The following is a 24,740-nucleotide window of genomic DNA, read 5'->3' on the forward strand; positions in this document are numbered from 1 at the left end:
GGGGCCGCGCCCGCCGGCCGCCGCGCCGGATGTAGTCTGTTTGTGAATCACTGCTGGCTGTCAGTCGCCCAGTGGGGAGACAGAGGGCGCCGGGCAGAGGAGACGGAGATAAGGCAGAGGAGAGAGAGGCCGAGTGCAGTCAGAGGACGGGACTTCCTGCCGGGAGTTTTGCTCCCAAACCTGTTTTGCGTGGGAGAAACCACGTTGGTGCATTTGTTTTGCAAATGTACTCGTGATTTATGTGAAGGGCAGTGCACTTCAGTTTTTGTGGGCGAAATCTTACATGGTTATAGACGTCTCACTGGACAAGATGTGCGAGTTGTTGAACGAATTAAAGCCGGCCTTTGTCGAGCTTTTGACACGTTAAGTATGAATGACAGATCAGATAAGGGCACTCGGTTGTGCCCACGCATTGGCGCTCCTCTGGGCCGAGCACCCGCGCCGCGCTGTGTCACACGCCCGAGACTCTTGTAAGGGATCAGCATAAATCTGAGACCGTATCCTCCACTTCATAGCGATATCTTCAAAGGCTACTCAGCGAAAACCATCACGGCTGCCTGTGCTCAAACCATCGTCAGACATCTTCCTAAGCAGCAAAGTCCGCGCTAAATCAGTGGGACAGGCGATTATGATCCGATGCACCCCTGTTCCGTTATTGCCGGCCTCTGATGTGGCGGAGGATCGCGCCATGCTCGTCCATTATAGAGGATCTGACGTGGCGCGCTGTCAGGACGCGACAATGACGATATTTTATGCATCTTCGGGGAAGCGGCCGCGCCGCTCGGTGCCGGGGGACGGAGGGGGATGGAGCGTGGGACCGTGGCGGTCACACAGGGACACGACACTTGTTTGTCGGAGGATGCCTGGCGGCGTGCACGGCTGCCAACTTTTTACAGAGAGCTTCACCTCACAATAGATTGATGGAGCTGTTGGGCCCTTAACGCTGAAGCTAAGAGTGACTGGCAGACCGTCTTGAATCTTCCCTTTTTTACTCTTTGCTGTTGTATTCCTGGTTATACATTGCAGTCCCTACTCAGAGGTGGAGATCTCGGGGGGGGGGGGGGTCGGGGGTCAGGACCCCCCCTGAAAACGAATTAGGTACTGCTATGTAAGTCAATGGTACTGCATCCAGTCCGCCTCCATCTGCCCGGCCTGGACCCCCCCCCCCCCCCCCCCGACATTTTGACAGATCTCCCCCCCTGGCCCTACTAAAAAAGGCGTGTCAGATCATGTGAATCGTTCTATTTTAACGGCATGTGCACGATCAAACAATTAAATCCGGTTATGTTTTTTCCATCGGGCAAGGATTGATTCGTGCCGAGATTCGTGACATGCTTCGGTGGGTTCGTTGCCACGTAGAACAAAGTTTGCGCTTTGTCATCTCTGTTGAAAGGTGCTCTTTATACGGCTGGTACGGCAAGGCAAGACAGTGACAACGTTTCTTTTACTTTAATTGCACCCAACAATCGAAGTTCGTGTTGTAATCCATCTTTGTCGCTGGGCCGTAACGCCCGACGTCTTTGTGCCCGCGTCTTTTGCCGCGGTCGCATGCAGCTTTCAACAGTGTTTTGCATGCATTGCATAATCCCATTAGCCGAGTATGCAGACATATCTCTGCCGATCCTCTATTACAGTGGTAATATCCGCTGAGGTAATAATCCGCAGACAGACAGACATACGGACGAACGGACGAGCGCGCGGGCGGGGGGATGCGAGCGGCCACCGGAGCGTGCGGAGCAGCCCGGTTAATCGGCTCCGCTGGCTGGGTACTCACTACTCGTCTAAATCGGCCGCTCCCCTCCCCTCCCCTCCGCTCCCCTCCCGGCGGCGGTCCTCTCCGGGCCGCGCGCCGGAGCCCATTCGCTGATGATCGTCGCTGTTTTTCCCCGGCCGGGTGTCATACCAGCTGCATTAAACAGACGCGCCATTAGCTAATTCCTGTCACTGCATTGGCGCCCTACTCGGCACGGGACAGCGGCCGGGCCGCCGGACGCTGCCCCGGGGCTCACGGTCAGGGCAGAGTTCTCCGGCAGACTCCGCGCTTCTAGCGCCGAGGGCAGTTAGGCTCGCCTGGTAAAGTGTTGTAGGCCCGGGGGCCCAATCGATGGGTTTTTAGCCGGCTGGACGCGACGGCTGAACCCACATGACCGGTGATGTATCTCCGCCATCCATATTCGATGACGCCTTTGTCGGGTGCAAACTGGTGGCGCCGAATCATTACGGGCCGACATTGCCTCCAATGGAGGGCCCGCGGCCAGGCATGCGCACATAAAACTCACAAAGGTGCGAATTAATCATATATGCCGATCGATCTGCGGCTCGTCTGTTTTGCAGTCGGACTGAATGGCGACGAATCGCTGGGTGCCGGGGCCGGGGCCGGAACTGAGGCCGGGGTGGGCCGGGGCACCCCCGCCGGCCGGCCGGGTCCATGTCGCGCTCACTATGACTGATGCGGGTGTCTGGGGCGGCCGTCCGCCGCCGCCGTCCGCAGTCTGCAGTCTGCAGGCCGCCGATGACTGGTGAAACCCGCCGCGCCGGTCCCGGAGGCTCCTCTGCAGGTCCCGCCGAGGTGCGGCGACATTGCAGCCCGGTGACGCAACGCCGCGCCGCTGATCTAGTGCGCGCCGATTGTCCGCCGCCACGTGAAAAAGGCCGCTAATTGATCTCTGCGGCTCCCGATCAGGTATGGAGGCCCGCCGGAGCCGCGATGGGCGGCGATAGCGCCCGATCGGGCCCCGATAGGAACCCGATCGAGGAGTGGTTTCGGCTGCGGGCGGACTCAGTGACGGCGGCTGTGTTATGAGCAGTTTTATAGAGTTGAGTTGATTGGGTTTCCGGATATGGCAGGCTGACTCTGGATCGTCACTAGTTGCTGCTGCTAATGATGCAGCTACTGCTACTGCAGCGGTGCTGGCCTGACAGCGCCGTAGCGCCGGTCTACCAGCAGCGCGGACTAGTGCGATGACTGGGCGGCCTCTATAGCTGAGGGCTGAGTCGAATGTCAACCTGCTGGTGGCTGGATCTGGTCGGTCCGGCAGCAGTTTAAGCTGGCCAGTCCACTGGAGGCTTGCGGTGCTTTTTTCTGACCGGTGCTCTACAGCCTGCCGCGCCCAGTGTCCGGCGCTGTCACTGACCGAGAGTAGCCGCGCCTCGAATTGCACTAGGCCCCGCCTCGGTCCGGGTCCCGCACAGACGCAGGAACCGCACTCTAGCACCGACACCGGGCCACCCCTGTCGGACAGACGGGGTCTGTTTTCCTGCCGAATTCCAGTGACAGTGCGCGCGCGCTGCTGCATTCCACCGGGACCGGGACACTCGCACTGGCGCACGGGAGCTCTGCCAGAGTATCCCGTACCCCAGCGGTACCCCAGTGCAGTGGTGTCCTCGGTGGCCCAGTGGTATCCCGGTGGTACCCCGGCGAGACCCCGGCGGTACCCCCGCGATATCCCAGCCGCTGACCGGTGACACTCGGTCCCGTGCCCAGGCGCAGTAATCCTCCAAGTGCGGCCGCTCACCGGCCGGCGGTATGCCGACCATTTCCGAGCGGACTGCCAGAATTGCGCCGCAGCGCCGGGCAGGCTCAGCGACCGGCCGCCGAAATTCGCCGCAATCCTGCGCACTCGTAGTAAAACTGGCACCTTTTTGCGGTGTCAGTGGCTTATGCTGCGCGAGTGGCGGCGATAGCGTTCCAGGAAGAGCTGGGCCAGGGGCGCCGGACTGGTCGCGTTGGCCCTGAATGGTCAGCTGAGCCGGTTTGACGCTGCACCAAGCCGGCGGGTGAGATACTGCGCCCTCCCGCGCCTCCCGGCCGCCCGCCGGCCCCGTCTTGCCTACCGCCTGCCTACCGGCCGGCTGCCTACTGCCTACCGCCGTCCTCATGGCCACCCGAGTGCGGTCCGTGCATTTCACCCTCGCCCGTCCCCCGCCCCGCACCCATCACCCACCGAGCCACATGCAAATTGTGTGGTTCGGCGCGGGGAAAAGCGCTTAGCTAACCAGCGGCCGACAGCCTGGCCGGGCACCTGTCATAAATACGTACGTCGCCTTCGCCGGCAGCACGTGTCCGCGCCGTAGGATGTTGATTGAAGCGGCGCTGGCGGTCGTTCCGTTGGCAGCTCCGCTCATAGCTGGAGGCGGGTGGGACTCACGGTCCCTCAGCTGAGCTTATATGTGCGACCGGCTTGTGGCGTAGATCGTGGGTTATGATGAGATGCGCCCGCGACGGCCCCGGTACCTGGCAATTAGTGACCTTCAATCACTGCGGGTAGAGCGGCGGAGTGGGCCGGGGAGAGCGCGGAGAGCCAGGACGACTGGGGAGACGGACGGGGCGGCCCTGGGCTGGAGTCCTTCTGCCCGGCTCTGCTCCACATACCTGACAAAGGACTGACTGAGGGGGCATGGGGCCGATACAGGGACCCACAGCCGCCCAGCCGAGCTCATAGGCAGCGCTGGCGTGCGCACCAAACTGCGCTGCACAGAGTCGGAGTCTCTTTCCTGATACGGCCAGAATCGCGGCACATCTGATAGGCGACCTACACACCGCAAAAAGTACGGCCCAGACAGGCTTGCTGCCAATTAGTCTAACTAGCACGGGGCGAGCCCATGAGAAACGAGCCGCCACAAGGGGGAAGGGTGATATTTAGGGCGACAACTGAGAGCCAGTAGTCCACATTGGGCGAGCTATCTGAAAACTTTGACCGGATTCATAAAATCATGCATTGATTAATTCGGCTAAGGAGTGCGGACCGATAAGGCATCTGCCAAGTAAGCTGCCATTTTAATACCGAGCAATAGTTTCGCCACTTATAGTGTGATGTCGGGCCAGTTTGATGCCTACCGTTGTAAATAGATTAAACCCTCAACAAGGGAACTATAGGCGCGGATGTGTTGCTGACTTTGGGAATGCATAAATTGCCTGGGGCTAAATGCATAATTTGTTTTACATCTAATGTTCTCCTCACTTCTTCTTGAACAACAAGTAAGGTTATCAATTAAAATAGTTCATTTTCTGTAAATAATCATTACAATAGGAAGCAGCTCAGAGGAAAAACAGCAGGCGATAAAGTTATCAGTTCACAAGTTCATTTATTATCGAGCAAAGTACCGACTGAGCCCTGCAGCCTCAGGCCGAGTCTCCTCTCCCCACCCTGCCGACCGGGGCTGTATGGACCGAGGAGGGAGCCGGGAGCGGGCCGGAGCGGAACGCACCAAGGTCACGGTAAACACACGCTCGGCGACCCTCCCCCCCCCCCCCTCCCCTCCGCCGGCCGCCGGGCTCTCCAACTCGGTCGGAGCGCTCGGCGACACCTCTCCGCCACCAGCTCAGCGGCCGCCCAACACCAGTGCGGTGAGCGCGAATTTCCCGCATCGATTCACCGGGGCCCCGCGGCTCTCGGCACAGCCAAGCTGCGGCCCCGCGGCACTCACCGGCATAATATTATTTTATCGGACCGCTGGCGGCGCTGATTTGATCGCCGATCATGGAGGAGAGCTTCTCTGTCGAAATCCGTCGGAGGTCTCCGGGGAGGGCCGCCGGCTGCCTCCCCCTCCCTCCCCGGTCGGATCGCCCCACATCCCCTCCTACCGATGGTCCCTGTGGGTCTGTCGGACAGACCCGCCGCCTGTCCCGCCGCGCCCCTGGGGGCAGCCGTGGACGGCTCCTTGCCGTCCTGGCGGATAATCTGACTGAACAGATTCGTGACGTGCTCCGAGGTGGAGCAGGTAGTGGCTCCTTTGATCGGAGTTCCGCATTGGTGGAGCGTGTGTGCGGTCAAATAGGGCTTACCGGAGCAGCATTGATCACAAAACAGTCACGCACTCGGCGATTCAGCACAGCGCTTTGTGTTTTACAGGCGTTACGTTCCTTGAATCTGCTGAACGAAGCCCATGTTGGCGTGCGGGCTGCACTTTGAAGGTTGCCAAGACGTGCAACGTATGCCTACATGGCCTGTCCTTTCACTCAGTGAATACACTTGAACAAAATGAATTAAAATGCAGAAAATGATAGTTGTTTAACGCTTGCGGCTCGTTATATTTAGTAACAAGTCCATAACAAATCGGTCACGACACATAGACTCGCTTGCGTTTACTTCGTGTGTTTCTTCTATGGCCACTACTGGACGACTTATCTGCTGTTTGTCGTCCTTCCTGTTCCGGTGAGGATGGCCGAAGTCGCTGCTGAGGCGACATTCAGTTCTCCCGCACTTCCTTCCACCGCGCCGGAGAGATAACGATAGCCAGCTCGGAGCCCCTCGTCCGGCAGTCTGTGCGTGGCCCAGTCCGCTGCCCGTGGTATAGCACAAAACCTGCTGCATTCGTCCCGGTAGCGGCGCGCCGCACCGCTCTGCAGACGGGTCACGGCCCACCGAACAGAGGTCACGTGACCCGGCGACGAGAGGTCACGTGACCAGGTGACGAGCGGGCCTCGGCAGTTGGCCGGAGAGGCGATTCATCACGGAGTCGGCTGTTTGGACCGGCCCGTACAGGCAGAATCTGTGTTTGTGGGGGGAATGGGGGGGGTGTCCGTGTGTGGGGGGGGGGAGGCTGTCTGTGTGTCTGTGTGTGGGGAAGGACTAGGAGGGCTGTGTGTCTGTGGGTGTGGGGAGGTCTGTCTGTGTATCTGTGTCCTTTGAGCCGGTTTCCGGCTCCGTCACGCCGGCCAGTTGGTCTGCCGTTCCACCGTCACTCGTCGTTGTCTGTCTAGCAGTGGTGCCGCTGCTGCGCGATTTTTTGTCGGCGCGATTTGATGCCGATTATTTTCCTGCCAAGGCCGCGGTGACGGTTCAATGGATGAGCGGTGTCGGAGCAATAGGCTCCGATTTCGATTCGGTCGATCGGTGGGTGCGAATCGCCGCGGTATTTAGCTGCGATATCCGTGAGGGACTGTGGGGCTCAGCGCGCTATCGATCTGTGAAGCTCAGTCTCACACCCGTCAGCAGATACGGGACTGCTCGCGCTGCCGGCCCGGGAGTGTTTCGTTCGTCAGTGCTCGTATAAATATTTGGTGGTCCTACTTGCGAGTTGTTGGACGCCCTGCAGCAGTGACGATACGCCAGTTTGAGGTCTGCGTAGGCCGCTTTTTTAACCAGTCCATTTGCATCATTGGGGCGAGGACACTATCTGGCCATGCTGATGAATGCAGTTTTTTTACGTGATTCTGATCCAATAATTGATTCATTTGCTATTAAAAATCATGGAACGTGATTATTTAATGAAACCGTCGCCCTTAAATCTTGATCACACCACATACCAGGCCCGGGTCTTCTCGGTCCTCAGTATGGTATAAAACCACGTCTGGAATGTCTGCTCACCGGGGCCGCTGGTGCCGCCCGATCGCCGCCGGTGACAGCGCGGCTCACTTTGCAGACCCAGAGCGGCGCACAGTGCCGGCCACAAGTGGCCTTGTGTCTCCTGTCCGTGCAAACTCCGCTGTCAGCACCCATGTGTCGCGCCGCGTACAGTAGGTCTACTAAAAAAGTCCCCCGCTCCAGAGCCGGCCGGCCGGCCGAACCCCCGGATTCCAGCCCCGACTCTATTGCGCAGGCCGCGGCAGTGACACGGGTCAGGTCGCGGCGCCCGGCGAGTGGGTCAGTTGGCGGCGGCCGGCCGTGGAGTGAGGACGCCGTGTGTGGGGCGCAGAGATGCCGCAGTGCAGAGGAGGGGAAGATAGTGACTCTGCACGATGCCGGAAATGATGCCTTTGTGATCTAAATTAAACACCTGCACTGCAGTGCATATCCTCCCTTGCCCCATTCCTATTATATCATAATCCTTCAATAATCCGTAATGACCATTCAACGCAAGCAAGCAATAAAAAAAAAACCGGTTAAGCGGCGACATCATCTCGGAAAAAAAAGCGACAGTGATGATTAGAATTGACTTAGCGCGAGGGCAAATCGTGGGGTATATATGTATTATGTATCATATGCCGAGTATTTTATTCCCATCTAGCAAATTAAGATGGGGGATCTTGTCCAACAAGTCAGCGGCCGTTCTAGACACAGATAAATGCTTTGTTTTCGGTCGCATCATTATCTGCAATAATTCGAAGCGAGGTTTAACCCTCGCCGGCCGAGAAGAGGGGATGGATGCCGCCACCATGTATTTTTTTTGCGGTAGCTCAAAGCACACTGATGATAGAAGGCTGACATTTCATATGCCTTACATTTGATTCAAGCCGGATCATTTGAAATCAACCACGTTTTCATGTCAGGTCACTTAACTATGACGTCTTAAGTAAACCTCTGCAGACTGCACGGTTGTCGGTTATAAAATGATGCAAATCCGTAACGCACTTAGTGTCATATAAGCATAATGGGAAAATATGGAAACTGTTAATTTGGCGTCGGAAATGACCTAAGAGTAAAAACTATACCTCAAGCACATGAAATCGTGACTTCATACATTCTTGGCAAGGTTTAATGCTTCACTTTTGCATTGTTCACCTTGCGTGACGGAGTGCTCGTCAATAGGAGTGCTTCGTCAATAACTCCCGATCAAAATGAGCTAGCCAGTCGGGACAGCCATCAATGGACTCTGCAAGACTTGCCGAATCAAATGTTATGCAACATGTCCTCCTTTCAACAGCTTCGTGACCTGTGCTGCCCTAACATGACATTGACCTAAACATCCTAAATTGCGTCATCTAAGCAAAAAAGCATATAAATCGACGCGTCTGAGAACAGAAAACACGATTGTATCGAAATGACGATAATGCGACCATTTTTTTTGGCGAAGTTATTCACCAAAAACCGATCCAATGCCTTGGGGCCCTTGACCTGCCCTAAGAGGTCACTGATATTTTAAAATGGGGTAACAGTCGCTGCGTCACGTAACGACGCAAGCGCTCGTTTTTTCCGCGAGGCTCTAGCAGTTAGCTCAATTATAGGAGCTAAACATGGGGTTGGGGAATCGCTCCCTTCTCACTCACTATTTGGCCGGGATAGTGTTTGCAATTATTGTTAAAATCTAACATTTAAGATTTCAAATGACCCATTTTTCCCGCCCAATTCAAGTCATTCAAGGTCATAGCACCAGGTCACGTTAAGTGACCTTACCTCAAGGAAAGTTCCTGTGCTCATCATATCTAAATACATCGACTAACCGATCGCTTTAGAACCTTCAGCGATTTCAATGGGCAACAGTATATGTATTTGAAACATTTTTTTTTTGCAAGTTTGACATTGCTGACAGAAAGGTCGGGTCAATTTGGAGACCGTTGAAGTCAATGGGAGAAAGTTGAACTGCGCTTTTTTTTGGACGGAACGCATAATAAACACTCTGAAAAAATGTGGTGCCTGATGAGATGCAAAACTGAATGATAAAATTGTTTGTTTTGTTGGGAGCCATCTTTTTCGGTCTGAGAAGGCCCTTGCAGAGCTCTATGACATAACTGTGCTATGGTGTAGTAATTTGGTTGTGCGAGCCAGCGACAGTGATCTGCGGAAGCGTGACTGTTCCCGTGGGATGATTGCCCTGTCGGGGCGGTCCAGCCGTCTCCCCAACGGTCACCCGAAGAGGATTATGTGTCCTGGAATGGAACCGAGATCAACTACAGGTTGGCTGGTGGGGTGACCTCCAGTCCAGAGAGGGAAGCATGAAGACAAGGGGCGATGCGGATTGGTTTTTCCTGAGGATAGCGAGGACGGAAGGAATCTAGCACCCTTGACCCCGGGTAACTTTTAAAGGGGGGAAAAGGGGAATTTCCCCCCTTCGAAAATTCCGCTCCCCCTTTCAAATTGTGCGTGAACGGCTAGGGAGGGAAGGGGGAAATTCCCCCTTTCAAATTTATTTTTGAGACCATTTTCAATCAATTCGCTACTCAGATTCTATAATCATCGTTGATCAGACTCTAGTCATCAATCAACGTTGCTGGCGCTTAGATAATTTTCAATTTGAGGTTCCATCCAACCATTTTACGTTCAGTGCAGCGGGAACTACAGATTTGACCCGATACCGATTGGATGGTCGGTGGGACCGTCTCTTGTCTTGTCTCTTCCGTCTCTTCGCAATCACTGACATATCGCTACAGGCGTCGGCGTAGAAACTGGCAGGGGACGGGGGTCATGACCTCTAACATTAACACGCATAACACGCTGCGAACCAGGGGTCTTCCTTCGAACCAGGGTCCTTCAATCGGTCTTGGCCTAGCAAAAATAGTCACGTGTTAACCTCTCTCTATTTAGAAAGGCGCTAATTGATGTTTGGCCAGGGTAATAGGTTGATACTACTGATTGACATTTGTAAGGGCGCAGTCAAGTTGGGACCTCCCCCGCCCCTTACCGCCAAGGTTACCTACGCATATTTTTTAGCTAATTTATTTTTTGGCAACCTAACAATATAAAGTGGCCAGAATCCGGGGAGAGAGTAGGATTTGGGGGTAGGTAAGGTTCTGCAGGTGCCATCCTAACAAAAACCTAATGGCATTGGGCCCCCCTTTCAGGTGCCCCTGGATCCGCCCTTGCCCCGAACTTAATTCCCCCTCTCGACTTTTCCTGTAAAAGTAACCCTAGACTTGACCCTTCCTTATACTGAATGTATCTCAGGCTGTTAAATCTCCTAAACGTTTTTTTTTCTCGACATCGTCAAGGTAACATTAATAAAAATATGAAATCCGGGAGGATAAATTAAATATAGAAATTGTGGCCAACAGAACATTATCAGTTGCGTTAAACATACTCGTAAGCATGATCACACACCCAGCTTACACATGAGCCATGTAATAAATATTTTGATAGACATGCCCTTCCAGGCGGTGGGGGGGGGGCATTTTTTGCCCCCTTTAGTTTTTTCAATATATCTCGAGAACCGCTGCGCCGATCGTCACCAAATTTTCAGTACCCTCCCGGGAGCAGCTAGCGCACATGGTGACCAAAAATTTTCCAAAGGCTATGATAGGTTGGCCGCTAATGACGTCAGAGTGACGTCATTTTTGCCATTTTCGACAAAAAAATAGGTTTCGCGGGAAGAGCTGTCAGGCCTACAGCTTTAGAGATACAGAAAAATGTTTCGACATTAAAGGTGTGGAATTAAAAGGGCTACAAAACCGCTATTTCGGTTTTCGATTTTTTTTATTTTGACCCCCAAAAATAAAAAAAACTAGATTTTTTGAATATAATAGCCGACAAATCCAAGAAGTATTTTGAATTTCGAAAAAAACGGAATATATGTGATAGTCCCTACCGCCTTCTATCTACATACCAAATTTGAGATCGATACCTCTTTTTTGGCCAAGTTATAGCGAAAAAAACTGTTCAAAATTGATGAGGTCAAATTTTCAAACTCAATTTGTAGCAATTCTAGACCTCGTAGCGCAAAACAAAGACCACCATTAGACTCCCCGTGACGAGCTGCATCGAATCGATACCCATTGTATGCAAAACTATCAACTTTGAAATTTGACCTTTTTTTACCTGACCTTGACCTGACCTTCACCAGAAAGTGACCTAAGCCGTACCTGATGGCCTTATAACCAACACCATTGAGTTGGAAATGAAAAACTGGCCATAAAACATGCATCGCATAACCTTAGTAAAGTTGGGCTCATGTGGTGACCTGACCTGTGACCTGACCTGGTATGACCGGTGACCTCTAATAGCAACATATGTATTAGACAACTGACTCCTCATCGCTGATTTTCGACAAAATGCGTTTTACTCGGTGTTATAGCGCTTTCCCTAGAAGCCCCGTGAACGGTGAAACATTTTATCTTTGACCTGACCTGTGACGTCATCGGTGACCCCGAGGTCAATGAAATTTGGTTTCCCTCAACAAATTTGACAGGGCTATCGAACGCCGTTAGAATATTCCGGATCCGTCCAGTAGTTTCGGAGATACGGGGGGGGGGGCAAAAAATGCCCCCCCCCCCCCACCGCGCGGAAGGTGGCTGGTAGGCCCACCGCCTGCCGGGTTAAGTTATGAAATCATCTAAAGTGTTTGTAAAGTTCCACGACACGGATCTAACATCCTGCTATGCATCATGACCATTTCTGGTCAGGTCATGTCTTTGAACATAGGCCAAATTCTTCAAATGACCTTTAAAGATCAACTTTTGATTCATTCGAAGCGTTTTGATAAGAGGAACACGAGGCTGGTAAAATTAATTTCATGCAAGTTTAGCTTAAAACTTTAAGTGTTTGTGGAAAAGCAATTGGTTTTCTCATAATACCGATGGTGGCAGACGGCAGTTGCTGTTATTTACGTACTAAGCCGTTGACCTTAATTAAATCTGACAATATTATTCAGACATTGCGGTAAACGAGCTGCTTGTTGTGTGTTAGGTTAGGCTCTTTCGGTCGATTTCAGAGTGGGAAGGATGACAGGAATTAGGGGGAGACAGGGGGCCTGGACGGGAGTTCTGGGCCTCATGCTCCGCTGGGGCCGAGCCCATCACGTGGGTTGGATTGCCCTGACACATGGATAGCCCTGGGCGATGTTTCACGGCCCCGCGCTGCAGCACGCTGCGCTGCGCTGCCATGCATTGTTGCGGCGGTTGATATGAATTCGGCTCCACGCTAGCGTTACGAGCTTCCGAGTCTGTTGATGTTTCCATGGAAATAGGAAACCCAATGCACCGGTGCGCGCAACGCATCCTGCCCAAGCAAAATTTTACCATCGATGACTTGTGGTGACATGATCTTTTGCTCTGACCCGATCTAAAATTGGCTGAAGTATTTTTTCTGCTTTTTGCTACTTTTGATGCTACTTCGAATACCACTTAAATGCCCAAAGCTGAGTTATAAGAATGATGCTCAATCCCCATTTCCCCTCCAACAGGGCGTGCGAGTCTAGGCATTCCTGTGGGGCACGGGCTAACAATGACTATCTCATAATCATTGTGGCCATGAACATCCACTGCCATTCTTTAACACCGGTTTCGCTGCGCTGAGCGGTGGCCGTCCCGTTTGTTGGATTCTACGGCTGGCTGGCGGAAAGCGTTACCGGCCGCCCGTCCACCGCCCGCGGGCCGGACCGAGCGGTCCCGCTGACCCTACCTGACCTGAGCCCGGCGCGATATGGGACGGGCAGACGGGGGTTCGGCTCAGCGAATGCAGCGCCCACTGGTGCTGGGGACTTTTTTAATAGACCTACTGTACCTAACGGTGCACAAAGAGCCGCCCGATCCGCTGCACCGCCGGCCGGGCCGCTAACGTGGCACCGGGCTACTGCGTGTCACCATCACCTGATGGGATTCACAATGTCACCGGCATTAAGAGGAACAGCTAACCAAACGAGCTGACCTAACCAGGACTAAACGAGCAACCCACCGACACTTTGTAATGCGCACCGACACTTGATGAGACCAATGCAGTTAATCGCTTGCCCTGGGGGCGTCATATCGAGTGTTCCATTGGCGAAGACTGACACAGAGGGCCAACCATAACCGTCGGCCGTCCCTAGGTAACCACGACGGCAATTGATCGGCGATGTCCCACTCGTGACTGGGCCCAGTTTCCACGCCTGATTGCAGGCCCGCTTCCGCCCGGCCCGGCGCCGCTGTCCATTGACCACCGTACCTCGTCCGTACGGCGCCTGTTATACGGCTCGGTATCAGCCGTGTAATGGACAGCACACAGGTCTGTGATCGACTGTCCGCCGCGCGCCACATCCGTCCATTGCGGCACGGACGGTGTTCAGTGTGCAAGGGTGCGATTTCGTCCACCTCCTGGTATTTAAAGGCGTGAAAATTGCGAGTACTTACATTTGATGTTCCCTGCAGCGATCATTCTACCATCGAAAGAAACTAGACACCATGCCGGGCCTTTGTCCAAGATACTTTATTGTAAATACAGATCAGATTGCATCTGTACCGTTTAAGATCAGTCATTCCATTCCCCTCCGTGCCCTTACTTCTGTCAGAGACCGTCATTTTCATCTTTCATCTGTTCCACCATTCGCCTCCGTGCAGGTTTGCCCTCGCAGTTTTCGTGGACTGTGGCTCCCCTGTGAGCTACCCACTCCCTCCCTCCAGTCTGTCCAAGTCGACAAGTCATCATGACTTGTTGGTTGTGACGCTGCTCGCTAATATCATATCGAGCCCGATGACTGTCACAATGCCAGTCGCTCACTATAGCGTACTTCAGGGTGGCGTTTCACGGCGACGACTGTACACTATTTTAGCGCTTCAGCGCGCTTGTGTCCCTATCTGCTGTCCAAAGCGGAGCGTCCGGCGCAGTAAACCCCACCGCGTCGCCACCCGCACCGTGTCCCACGAGACGGCCGATTTTCCGATGGTGCAGTGTACGAAAACAGCCAGGGTAATGGGCCCTGATGGCTGACAATCATCCGGCGTTTATACGGCACCGCCGGCCGATCCAGCGACGCGCTGCGAGCTGTTTTGCTTCCCCTGCACCGGACGCGGTGTGGCACAAATCCCGTCAAACGCTCAGTACCTACACGGACGCGTATACATACATTCAGTGACTGCCGAGGCCGACGCGTGCGAAGAAGTTTTGTTATTAGTACCTTTGAAGGAACCTCAGTTCAACTGCGCTAATGCGACAGTATGCAAAGAGAAGTTGTTATCAGGTGCTGTATCGTTCTAGCTTCACTTTGTGGAATCACTTAAAAATAAAAGAAGCATGGGGTGGTGTGTTCGAATGCGCAGAGCTCTAGCAGCTTCCAAATATTTATCGTTTTCATTTATATGAAAGGTATGCTATTACGTTATTTGCTACGGTCGACTATTTGCATTATGCTACAGGCACACTGATGTTAATTTATCGGTGTGCTATTAAACCTCAGCATTTTATAAATTGGTTGCGATAGAAGTTGCGTAAAGGGTAGTGATAGGAGACTGTTTTGCATAGGATGTGATGAAACGGGATGTCATTAGCATATTATAACCTTTCATATTTGTCCAGATTAAATGTTCAGTACTCGTTTCTTCCCGAAACATTTTTGCATAATTTCATTCCATTAGAAACCATTTGCAAGCAGGGAGTGCTCTCAGAATAAATGACTCACTTGTGCAGTGTACCTGGGCAATGCAATTACTGTGAATCGAACATTACTCTGATGAGGTATTCGCTGTAAGTGAACGCTACATTCGGGTTCCTACACGCAACTGGTGTACATTCGTACCAAGGCGTTCACATCGTATGCAAATGTGAATATATTACTGGAACGTACCTACCTGGCAGGCCTCCGAGACCTTGATGCTATTTTATTTATATCAATTAAGTGGGAGTAGTTAACCAGTTTGTGCACTGCCCTTTTACACCATGGCAGAGTCATGGTTGCAATCCTTGCACGGCAAAGACCCGTGCAATGCCGGGCTATGGGGATTGCCCAACTCTCGCCCACTCATCACTTAGTCGCGCTAATAGCCATTTCGCTGATCGGACATCAGTGATCGCCTCTCACGGACATGTCTTGCTCAATGCTGCCCTGAGCACTTAGCCGTTCAATCTGTGTACGTTAATGGCGCCACTCCCATGGACACTGGAGCCACTGACGCCATTCATCTTCACCTCGATACACTTCTCTCGGCGAGAGAGCGCGCCACTCCGGGCGAAGCCGCTCCGCGCTCCCCTCCGCCCGGCCTCTTAGCCATGCAGAGATGAGACGGACGATTGGGGATACGATCGGAGCGCGGGGGACGCTGCAATCGGAACGGGGCGGGCCGCCACCCGCAGAGGGGCAGCGCAGGCGACCGGCGAAATACTCGGCCGACAGATCGACTAAGTGCATACCCATGGAATGCCATGAGGCAGGGCGGAGTTTGGTAGTTATCGGCGCCGGAACGGGAGATGCAGCCGAGCCGGCTCCCGCTGGGTGTGGGTTTTTACAGCGTTCCGATTGTAATTTATTGTTAATTGGTACGGTAAACGTGTCCAATTTCTTCGGCGACTGCAGCGTCCATTCGTATAGATGTAACGCCCATGCTGCGCGATTGGGTATATTCGTGAGACGAGATAAATCGTGGAGAATGGGTGCACGTTGATATAGCTTAGCATTCCTGGCTGGCTCACCGCTTGTTCTTCATCTTGCTATTAAAATTGCGGACATTCTCTTTATTGATCTCTAAAAAACAACACTTCAATGACGGATCAAAGAGATAACAAATAGCGACATAGCCAAACCCGTTTACAACTAAAAGACGCCAGTTTTCATTGCAGCTTGCCGCGCTCTCGTCCGCACCAATTCTGCGCGGCACACGGGTAAACCCTCCGGCCCCATCAGCCTCCCTGCGCTACCCCATCGCCGGGCCTCCACGGGGCGCGTCGGCGACTCGTTTGCTTATTCCGTCCATTGCACACTGTGTTCCCTCCCGGGCCGGTCGTATTAGTCGGCCAGGTAATGATGTCACTGTAGGTGTCGGCTCAATAGCGGGCCGGCATCATTCACCGGCCGACGGCCCGCGGCCATTCAGTCTAATGATCCCGTGCCGAACTACTTTGGGCCGCCGGCCGCGCCCCAATCGTTACATTACCCGGGCCGGCGGGGGACGGGGGACGAGGCGGGCCGGTCAGCCGGGGGTGAGACGGGACTCCGAGTGGGTGCCGGTGGGGAACACCGGTGGGAGCGGGTGGGAACGAGTCCCGCACGTGTCTGGTCCAAACACCTGTCGGCGAGAGGGCGACGTTTGCTCGCCGTTTTGTGCACGTCTGTCGCCGGTGTTAACGCAGAAAAGCACTCGCCGGTGAGCGGACAACGGGGAACGGAACCGGTGTGCAGATCGGTGTTCGGACGGAAAAGTAGCTCCAGATTGGAGAATAAAGATGGGTCAGTTCGTGTTGAAGTCCTGTTTCTAGAGATGAGGTACTTTTTTGTATGCATGTCCAGTATCCGCTGTGTAGAGCCCTAGGAACAACAAAATGTGTGCACGTGTATGCAAAAGGATGTTTAGTGTGAAGTTGATAAATTATCGCCTTTTTATGGACGCTTTCGAAGAGTATAACGGACCCTGCATCGGGTGATATTGCCAACTGTAAAGCTCACCACGCATAATTATGTCTACTACTTGGCATGATCGACTTTTTCCCTGAGAACACACTGTTGCCTCACGTTTTTCCTCGTAATTCCTGGACGGAGGCTTACTCACTCGCTTCGTGGAAGGATTGTCAAGATAATCAGTAGCTTAGGCGGCGTGCCTGAGCGTCCACCGCACTACTCGGCCCCGTCACATTAGCACGTGACTCCCGTGCACGTGACCCGTCTCACGGCAACAGCACACACTGAGCACTGTGCATGTGCACTCAGTGCACAGCGCGGCGTGCACCGATGCACAGTGAGCGGCCCCGATCGGGCGATACCGGCCGGAAATCCGCCCATTCCGCCCCACGGCACTCCGGAGGGGGGCCCGACACGGTACAGAACCTCAGTGCCAGTGAACGCCATCCTTGGGGTAGGGACTAGGGTAATGGTACAGGCCAAGTAAAAAGGGACAAAATACAGACAAGCGTCAACTAAAGCTGGACGCTGCGGGTAGCGCTCTGGGCTGGCCCGCTGAGCGTTGCAACAGGGTACAATGAAACTCTAAGATGAGCCATTTATTGTTACCGAGACGCGGCTCTAAACCCAGTGAGGGGTCGACCGCCCCAGTTCATGTAGCCCCAACTCATGTGCGCAGAAGCCCTTTGCAGTCAGTGCCGAGCGGCGGCCGTCAGTCAGTCGGCACCCCCGTCAGCGGCCGGCCGGACCGTTAGCAGGACAGGGCAGCGGCGTGGCGTTCAGCCCGCTGACGGCGGCGGGCGGCCGTTTCAGTCGTGCCGGCCGCTGTTTCAGCGCGGTCTGTACACTGTACAGGTGTTCGGCCCGCCGCGACACACGGTGACACACACGTGTCCTGCGCGTGCCGCCTGCCCGGCCGGCCCACGTGGCCACCGAGACCGGCCACGCGGAGGGAATGCCCCCCCCCCCCCCAGCTGTGACCCGCCAGACCAGACCCTCGTCGGGTTTGCACTCATCTGTCCGATGCTTTACGAGTACTATGACTCTGGCTCGCACACTGACTTACTCCGTGTCTCCAACTGAGCTCGCTCCCTCTCCTGTGTCTGACTTCCCTGTGGCCACTGCAGGACCTGTGTGAGGCCTGACTTCACCGCCCCTGTATCTCACAGAGGATACAGCGGGGTCTGCTTGAGACTCCAACTGACCCGTTCTTTCCTCTGTGCCTCACATAATTTTCAGCCACTGGGACATGGCTGATCTCACCTTCCTGTGTCTTTCACAGGATGTTCGGCCACTGCGGGATCCGTGTGAGGCCCATACTGACCCCACCATCTCCCTGTTTCACAGAATGTTCGGCCACTGCGGAGTGTGCGCCGCCTGCGGTGTCGGCATCCCGGCCTCCGAGTTTGTGATGCGGATCGGCGGCGGCCTGGTGTATCACATACGCTGCTTCTCGTGCTCCAAGTGTAACGCGGCGCTGTCGCGCGGCGACCGCTACCTGCTGGTCAACGGCGCGCCCGTCTGCGAACAGGACGCCAACAAACTGTTCCCGCCGCCCGTCAAAAAGGGAAAGGTCGGCAGGCCGCGGCGACAACGCGACTAGCCAGGTCAGTTAAGGATAGGAGAGGAGAGGGTGGTCAGGCGCGGGCTGGACCAGACAAATCAACAACAAAAACGTTCTTTTTTACCTAAGAGTTAATGGTTTTTGAATATTATTTCTCTGTGAATTTCATTTTGCCATATAGTTAAATTAAAGAGTAAATCGTTTGCGCAGTTTAGTACGCTGTCCGACAATCGGACAAGTTTTCTTTCCTTCGAAAAAAAAAAGACAAACTGGCACCACCATTTTGATCAACTTAGTTTTGAACAGGATGTTCCTCATTGTTATTTATCCCAGCTAATGTGCACCGCGAACCAAACAGACAGGAAACAGACAGGGCGAGACAGAATTACTCGTTCGCAAATGCCGTGCTAAAAAAGCAAACAGAATGAAGGACCGGCAGCGATTTATCTGGCAGCTATGTCACTGACTTTAGTCTCCCAGTGTCTTCTATTACATCTCCTATCGCCTGGTCCGTCTGTCCCGCAATCAGCCGCATTGCCATAATATGGGAGAAGCGAGACCGCACACCAGCCTCCATATACCACCGCGACCCGACCCCAGCGCTGTCGCTGCGCCGTGGACACCAGCCGCCAGACCCACTATATGTATAAAACAATTCAATATTCATGATGCTTTTACACATATTAGATGGTCGGGTGGGCGGTGGCGGCGGCTGCCGTCGAGCAATTTGTAAATACATCCCCTAATTTCGTGTACCATCTGTTCATAGCCAAACTCTGCGGTGCAATCAGAATAAAAGCCACTCGTGGCGCTGATACCCATCTAGGTAATGGAAGCACAATTGAATTTAACGTTTTATTGGTCCTCACGGGAGCCCGGCTTTATTTAGTTAATGGGTTAGCCTGCATTATAGCGTCGTTATAAGGCGAAATCATTGAATTATACAGACGAATGTCCAGAGGAGTGGCGCGGCGCACCTGCCGCCGACGCTGGCTCACGGATTGGCTCACGGAGCTAGCTGCTGAGCTAACCGGCCGGCCGGAAGATGGCTCATGGGATGAGTGCCACGGCGGGGCTGCCGGCGACTCGGAGCTCGGAGGTTCGGCGTGGTACGAAGCTGGAGTCGGGTAGGAGATTTAGGTGTCACCGTGAAGTCACGGTGGAGTTGAGGAAATCACGAATCACGGTGGATGTCAGTAGCTCTTGATTTTGAGCTTTGAGCGTATTCTCTCAAGAGTGACCGATGGATATACCGATGGATATCACGGATGTCACGGATGTCGCGGACGTCACGATCACGGCAGGAGCTAAGAGATCCCGAAGAACGTTGTCTCCGAAGATGTTGGATATTTTACAGATGTCACGGTATGACTTTGGAATTTGGATGCCGGTAGCAATGGGAATACCAGGAAGGCGCCTAAATATGTCAAAGAAGGTGTAGAAATTAAGGCGTGACCGAGATCGCATTTGAATATTTGATACATCTAATCTCAGCTGTCACGAAGATTGTTGGTGCAGATTGAACTTCTCATGGAGTTAATTGGTCTTCCAGAAACAGCACGAATTATTAAGTTTATTTTTTTATATGTCAGTTTAGCTATATGATAAAATAACTAAACTACTATTGAAATCACAGGATTATACGTTCGTTGTAAGAGTGGTTTCCCAATCAGACAGGTCGTCACACGATGGCAGCGGTGTTCATTCTCAGCTGATGCAGACGTCTGCTTTCACACCATTAGAGTTGTGGTGACGAGACAGCGCGCTGTCGAAGCGGGATTATCCGCTGTTACTTGTCAATGACAGCGTTCTCACATATTGGTACTGCCATTATGACACTGATGAAAATGTAGTACACAGGTGGCGGGTAAATCCGATAAATCATGCGTAAATCCCTGCTTATCGTCGAATGTCGGACGTGCTCTGAAGCGCCCACGTCGCACAACCGCTCGCGCTGTATGGAAGTTTCAAAGTACGTGCATTGCCTCAGAGTTTTACCGTTTGCGACGAGTCGGGTCAAGGAAGTTGCGAGTGGGCCAGGTCGAGCGGAAGTCGCACTGGTGAAATCAGTTCGGGGGGGGGGGGCAATCAACTCATGTGATGATTTTATTTAAAGCAGATTAATGGGGTAAAATGAAAGAGCCAATCATTTAAAATTTCTGTTTCCAAACCTGGAATGCATTTCTGCTTCAATGAGTCAGTAATCATTTTGTATTTTGACGGAATCATTGACCTTAATTATTTATTGGTATTTTAGGGAGCGGGCCTTTAAAAAGCCACACAAAACAGATGCAGACCACCACGGCTTTCAGGATACCGTTCTATCAACGATGTAAGAAATATCTGCTACCACAGATAACAGTAGTACCTACTGGATTGGAAACAGGATTCCGGTGGCTGCAGTAAGAGGCCGAAAACAGAACCGAATATTTCGTGCCTAGACTTCGATATCTCCTCTCACAGGCAAAAAAAAAAAAATTGGTTTATGTGAATGAAACTTATAAAGAAGCAATCTAGCCGTGCTCGTGTTTATTGTTGCATTTTTGCATAATGGCAACTTATTTTACTAAACGTTGCTGCACTTTCCTCACCGTAGTGAGGGAACGTATGCCACTGATTTGATTATAATGATTCCTCACTCTCATCCACAAAAAGCACGTTTACATGGGAGTTTGCTCTCTTTATTTACATGCTCATCGACACCAGTCCTGTCACAACGAGCCATCCAAACGTCACAATTCAAACCAACGTCACAAAACACCCCTTCAAGTGTCACTTCGCTTCGCCTGCCCTCCCAATTTCATCAGCGACCTTACTTCCCCGCCTTACATCTTCTTGACCCTGCTGAACTTTGGCCTCTTGTCGCTCCTCGATCGGGTTGCACCAGTGGCTGGGGTGTCTGCTTCCTGACTTTCGATGGACAGCACTGTCTTGAGTGTCTGCCTCACTTATCAGTTGCCATGTTTCCACACTTTCCAGCAAATAGATTGAAAACCGTCGCATACATCTCTGGAAGGAGGCTCCTAAGGACGTCGTGGCTATGATTGCAAACGAGTTCCGGTCAGTTCGACATCCCGTTTTACGACTATCTTCGTCACTTCTTGGTTGATCGCAGACCAGCAGCTGGTTCCTGTTAGCTTCCGTCTTCGGCAGTTGCCTCCAAATATGGCAGATCCTCACGGTGAGGTCGATGTCTTCCTCGTCTTTCTCCAGTCGTACCTCCAGCGGCGTAACCCCATGATAGATCAGCACGCTGGCGGAGGCAACGTTACTTGTCACGCCTGGTGGCCGAGCGTGCCAAGGCGCCGGAGCTGTGTCCCAGGGAGGCCTTGGCGCTGTCATCCAGGTCCTCCATTTCAGTGGATTTCGCCACCGCGGCCACTAGCTCCTGGATGACAAGAGCACCATCCTGCTGTCACTCCTGCTGTGATGGTGCCATTCGGGCGGAGGCGTCGGCGGGGCTGAAACGTGACCAGTGACCACCATCTGAGGCCCTTAATTCGACTTTGGAGTACCGCCTCATTCTCCGGGAACTTTCGGACACTCGACCAGTTGTAGTTGCCACCTGATAGCTGATATTGTCATTCGTGAAGAACGCATCGGTCTGGCCCTTCATAACCTGCTTCTGGTGTGAGTGGCGTGCGGATGCCATGGCTGGTTTCGCTGGCCGCTCGTGCACAGGGGGCATCGCGTGATCCACGCTGGTTAATACTGACAGGACTGCGCCGCTCTTGAGCCGACGGCGCTGTCTCTGCATGCCGGTGCGAAATGACCGATCATCTTCGAAATCTTCCTTTCTGAAATGCAGCTCACACACAGCGGAATAGTCCTGATCCCACTCAGCCCGGTCACGGTGACCCATGGCGTCAACCCACTGAGCCCGTAGAGATGTTTCGGTGAGAGAAGCGAATAGGTGGCATGTGAGACATCTCTTGTTCCTCTTGGTTCGTTGGGTTGTAGCCAGAACGGCACTTTTTACCGCTCATTCCCCTCCTCCATTGTTGATGTACCTAGGTATACGTATGTAAGGCTTTGCACCATAATTTTTCAAAAGAAAACACCACGCATTGTGCCCTCTAAATGATCAAATAAAAAGTGAAATACTTTAATTTTTAAGCAAATGAAAGTAACATTGGTAGCTTCGATTTTAAATGTAAACGACAAAACACAAAAATGACGATTTCTTGCAATACACAACACACAAATTATCCATTCAGCTGCACGCGAGAATCCCATTTTGGCGCCGTCGCATAAAAACATTCGGCCTCTTACTGCAACTGCCAATATTCTGTTTCCAATCCAGTACTACTGTTATCTGTGTTACCTATATAATGTTACCTATATAATAGTCTGCCCGTTGGCTTTACGATACATATGCGCGGCTTGATAGTGGGGAAAACATAGCATTTACTGACAAACAACTAAACACAGGAAGATAAATATAGTGATGCAAGTTAAAGGCCCCATAAGACTCGACTGAAATCAGATCAAGCAGCAGAGTATCTAATTGATCCTAGGTTTTCTGGACGAGGAATTGAGGTCCCAGCACTGTTTGCCGGTGTAATCAAATCAAGCTTATGCCATGGCAGTGATATAAATCCGATTTATAATTCTTTATTAGGGAGAGTAAATAGGTCAATAACGGTGCTCAACTCATCCAAGTAATGGTCGAAAAGAGAAAGAAAATGTGCTGAGCTGGGCGATGTCTACCCTTATCTCTCTCATTCATCTGTTAGCTATCTGTACCATCACGGTAGCAGAAGTGATGAACGCTGCTATCAGGACAATGCCACCGCGGGCATGCATTAGTGGTGCTTCTCATGACATCATGGCCGGTAATTACATAGCATCAGGCAGCTTACAACAGATGCTCGTATTTACATCTCGAGCTGCTCATCTGAGCGTCTAAAACGATCAGACAACAGCTGCTTATGCTGATCGCTGCGGTGATTTGGAGGTGATGGGTGGATAGTTAGTTTTACCTGCGGCAGTATCAACCTCCAACTATGTGAGCTGGGCCCGGTGTTGTGTGGGTGAGCGGCCGCTGGCGCGTTGGTATGTTTCCGGTGCTATGTGGAGAGTCTGGCGGCATGAAGTTGGAGGTGTGTGCCGACCGGCGCTCGCTCGGCTGGCCGACAACTCCCTGTCGAGTTGGCACCTAACTGCCCGCCCCGGGCCGTCCCCGGCACACTCCCGTGCTACAGAGCGGCGCGGCGCTCCGGCCAGCCGCTCTCTCCACTTCCGAGCTGCAGCTCAATTGGAGGAGAAGCGCCCCGTATATCGCCTCCAACACGAGTTAGGAATTATCTCGGCAATTTGGCGAAGTGCATCGGTTAAAGTTTTATTATCCAGTCGCGTTTTTTATTATTCTAATGCTGTGCCTTAACGATTTCCTCCATAAACTCGAATTTAATTTCGCTGACATTTAGGAGGGCATTCGAAAGGATCCTCAATCTTGTAAATTTGTTTCGTCCATCGGCTATTCAATTTCCCAAAGAGCACAACCAGCAGTTTGGCTCACTTAGGGATTTTGTCCATTTCCATTTGGGTCCTTGATGTGTTTTAGGACCCGCAGCAGCCATCGCCCGATTGAATAAAACGTCCAGTTTGCATGTAGAAAAGAGAGCACCGCCGGCCGACCCCTGTCGTGAGGGAGGAGGGGAGGGGGGGGAGCGGGCCGGCCAGTGGACTCCATTTGGCCAGAGATCTCAGCCATTTGTTCCCTCTCCTCTCGTGCTGATCAGACCGGGAGAAATATCACCCGTCGATGAAAAAGAAGCCCAGAAGGGGCCTAATGCTCCTTTGACAGGCTGGAAGTTTGTCTCATCTCCGACAATTGTCATTGATTAAAATGTTTAATTTGCAGCGAATGTCAGAGGAAATACTTTTTGTCGCATGTTATCGGGCTTACTAGAACTGCTGTACCCCCGCTGTCTAGGGAATATTTATCTCTTTTAGGTAGCAATTGGACTTAATGGCTCTTCGGAACTTACAATCGATTGGTAGTGCAGACAGTCGATAAGAAGACAAAAGCTTTTAGCCTAAAGGCAATTTATTTGTATTTCAAAGCTACTTCCATTGCCTCTGTCCAGCGGCTCGTTATCATGTACTTTTCTCATTAAGCTGAAATCCTGATGCATTCGTTGCCTTATCCCCTAGTGGATAAATACTTGCCGATCTCGGCACATAGGTGTCCCGCCTTCAACGCAGTCTATCAGTCACACGTCTCAGTTTAACACCTCCCGTAACAGCTCCTCACTGATCCCAGAGGCGGTACGGATCC

The 24,740-nt window shown here is 52.6% G+C and overlaps 1 protein-coding gene across 1 annotated transcript in view; it reads left to right on the forward strand.

Moving 5' to 3' along the window:
• The window catches only part of LOC122390077 (LIM domain transcription factor LMO4.1-like), a 48,061-nt gene that overhangs the window by 19,469 nt on the left and 3,852 nt on the right, over nt 1-24,740 (forward strand). The window contains exon 3 of the mRNA XM_043382706.1: nt 18,241-18,500. Within this exon, the coding sequence (XP_043238641.1) occupies nt 18,241-18,496 (256 nt within the window). The 3' untranslated portion in view covers nt 18,497-18,500. The remainder of the gene's footprint in view (nt 1-18,240; nt 18,501-24,740) is intronic.

Source organism: Amphibalanus amphitrite, unplaced genomic scaffold, assembly GCF_019059575.1.
Source record: "Amphibalanus amphitrite isolate SeventyFive unplaced genomic scaffold, NRLGWU_Aamphi_draft 000381F_arrow, whole genome shotgun sequence".
In the NCBI taxonomy this organism is placed as follows: Eukaryota; Metazoa; Arthropoda; class Thecostraca; order Balanomorpha; family Balanidae; genus Amphibalanus; species Amphibalanus amphitrite.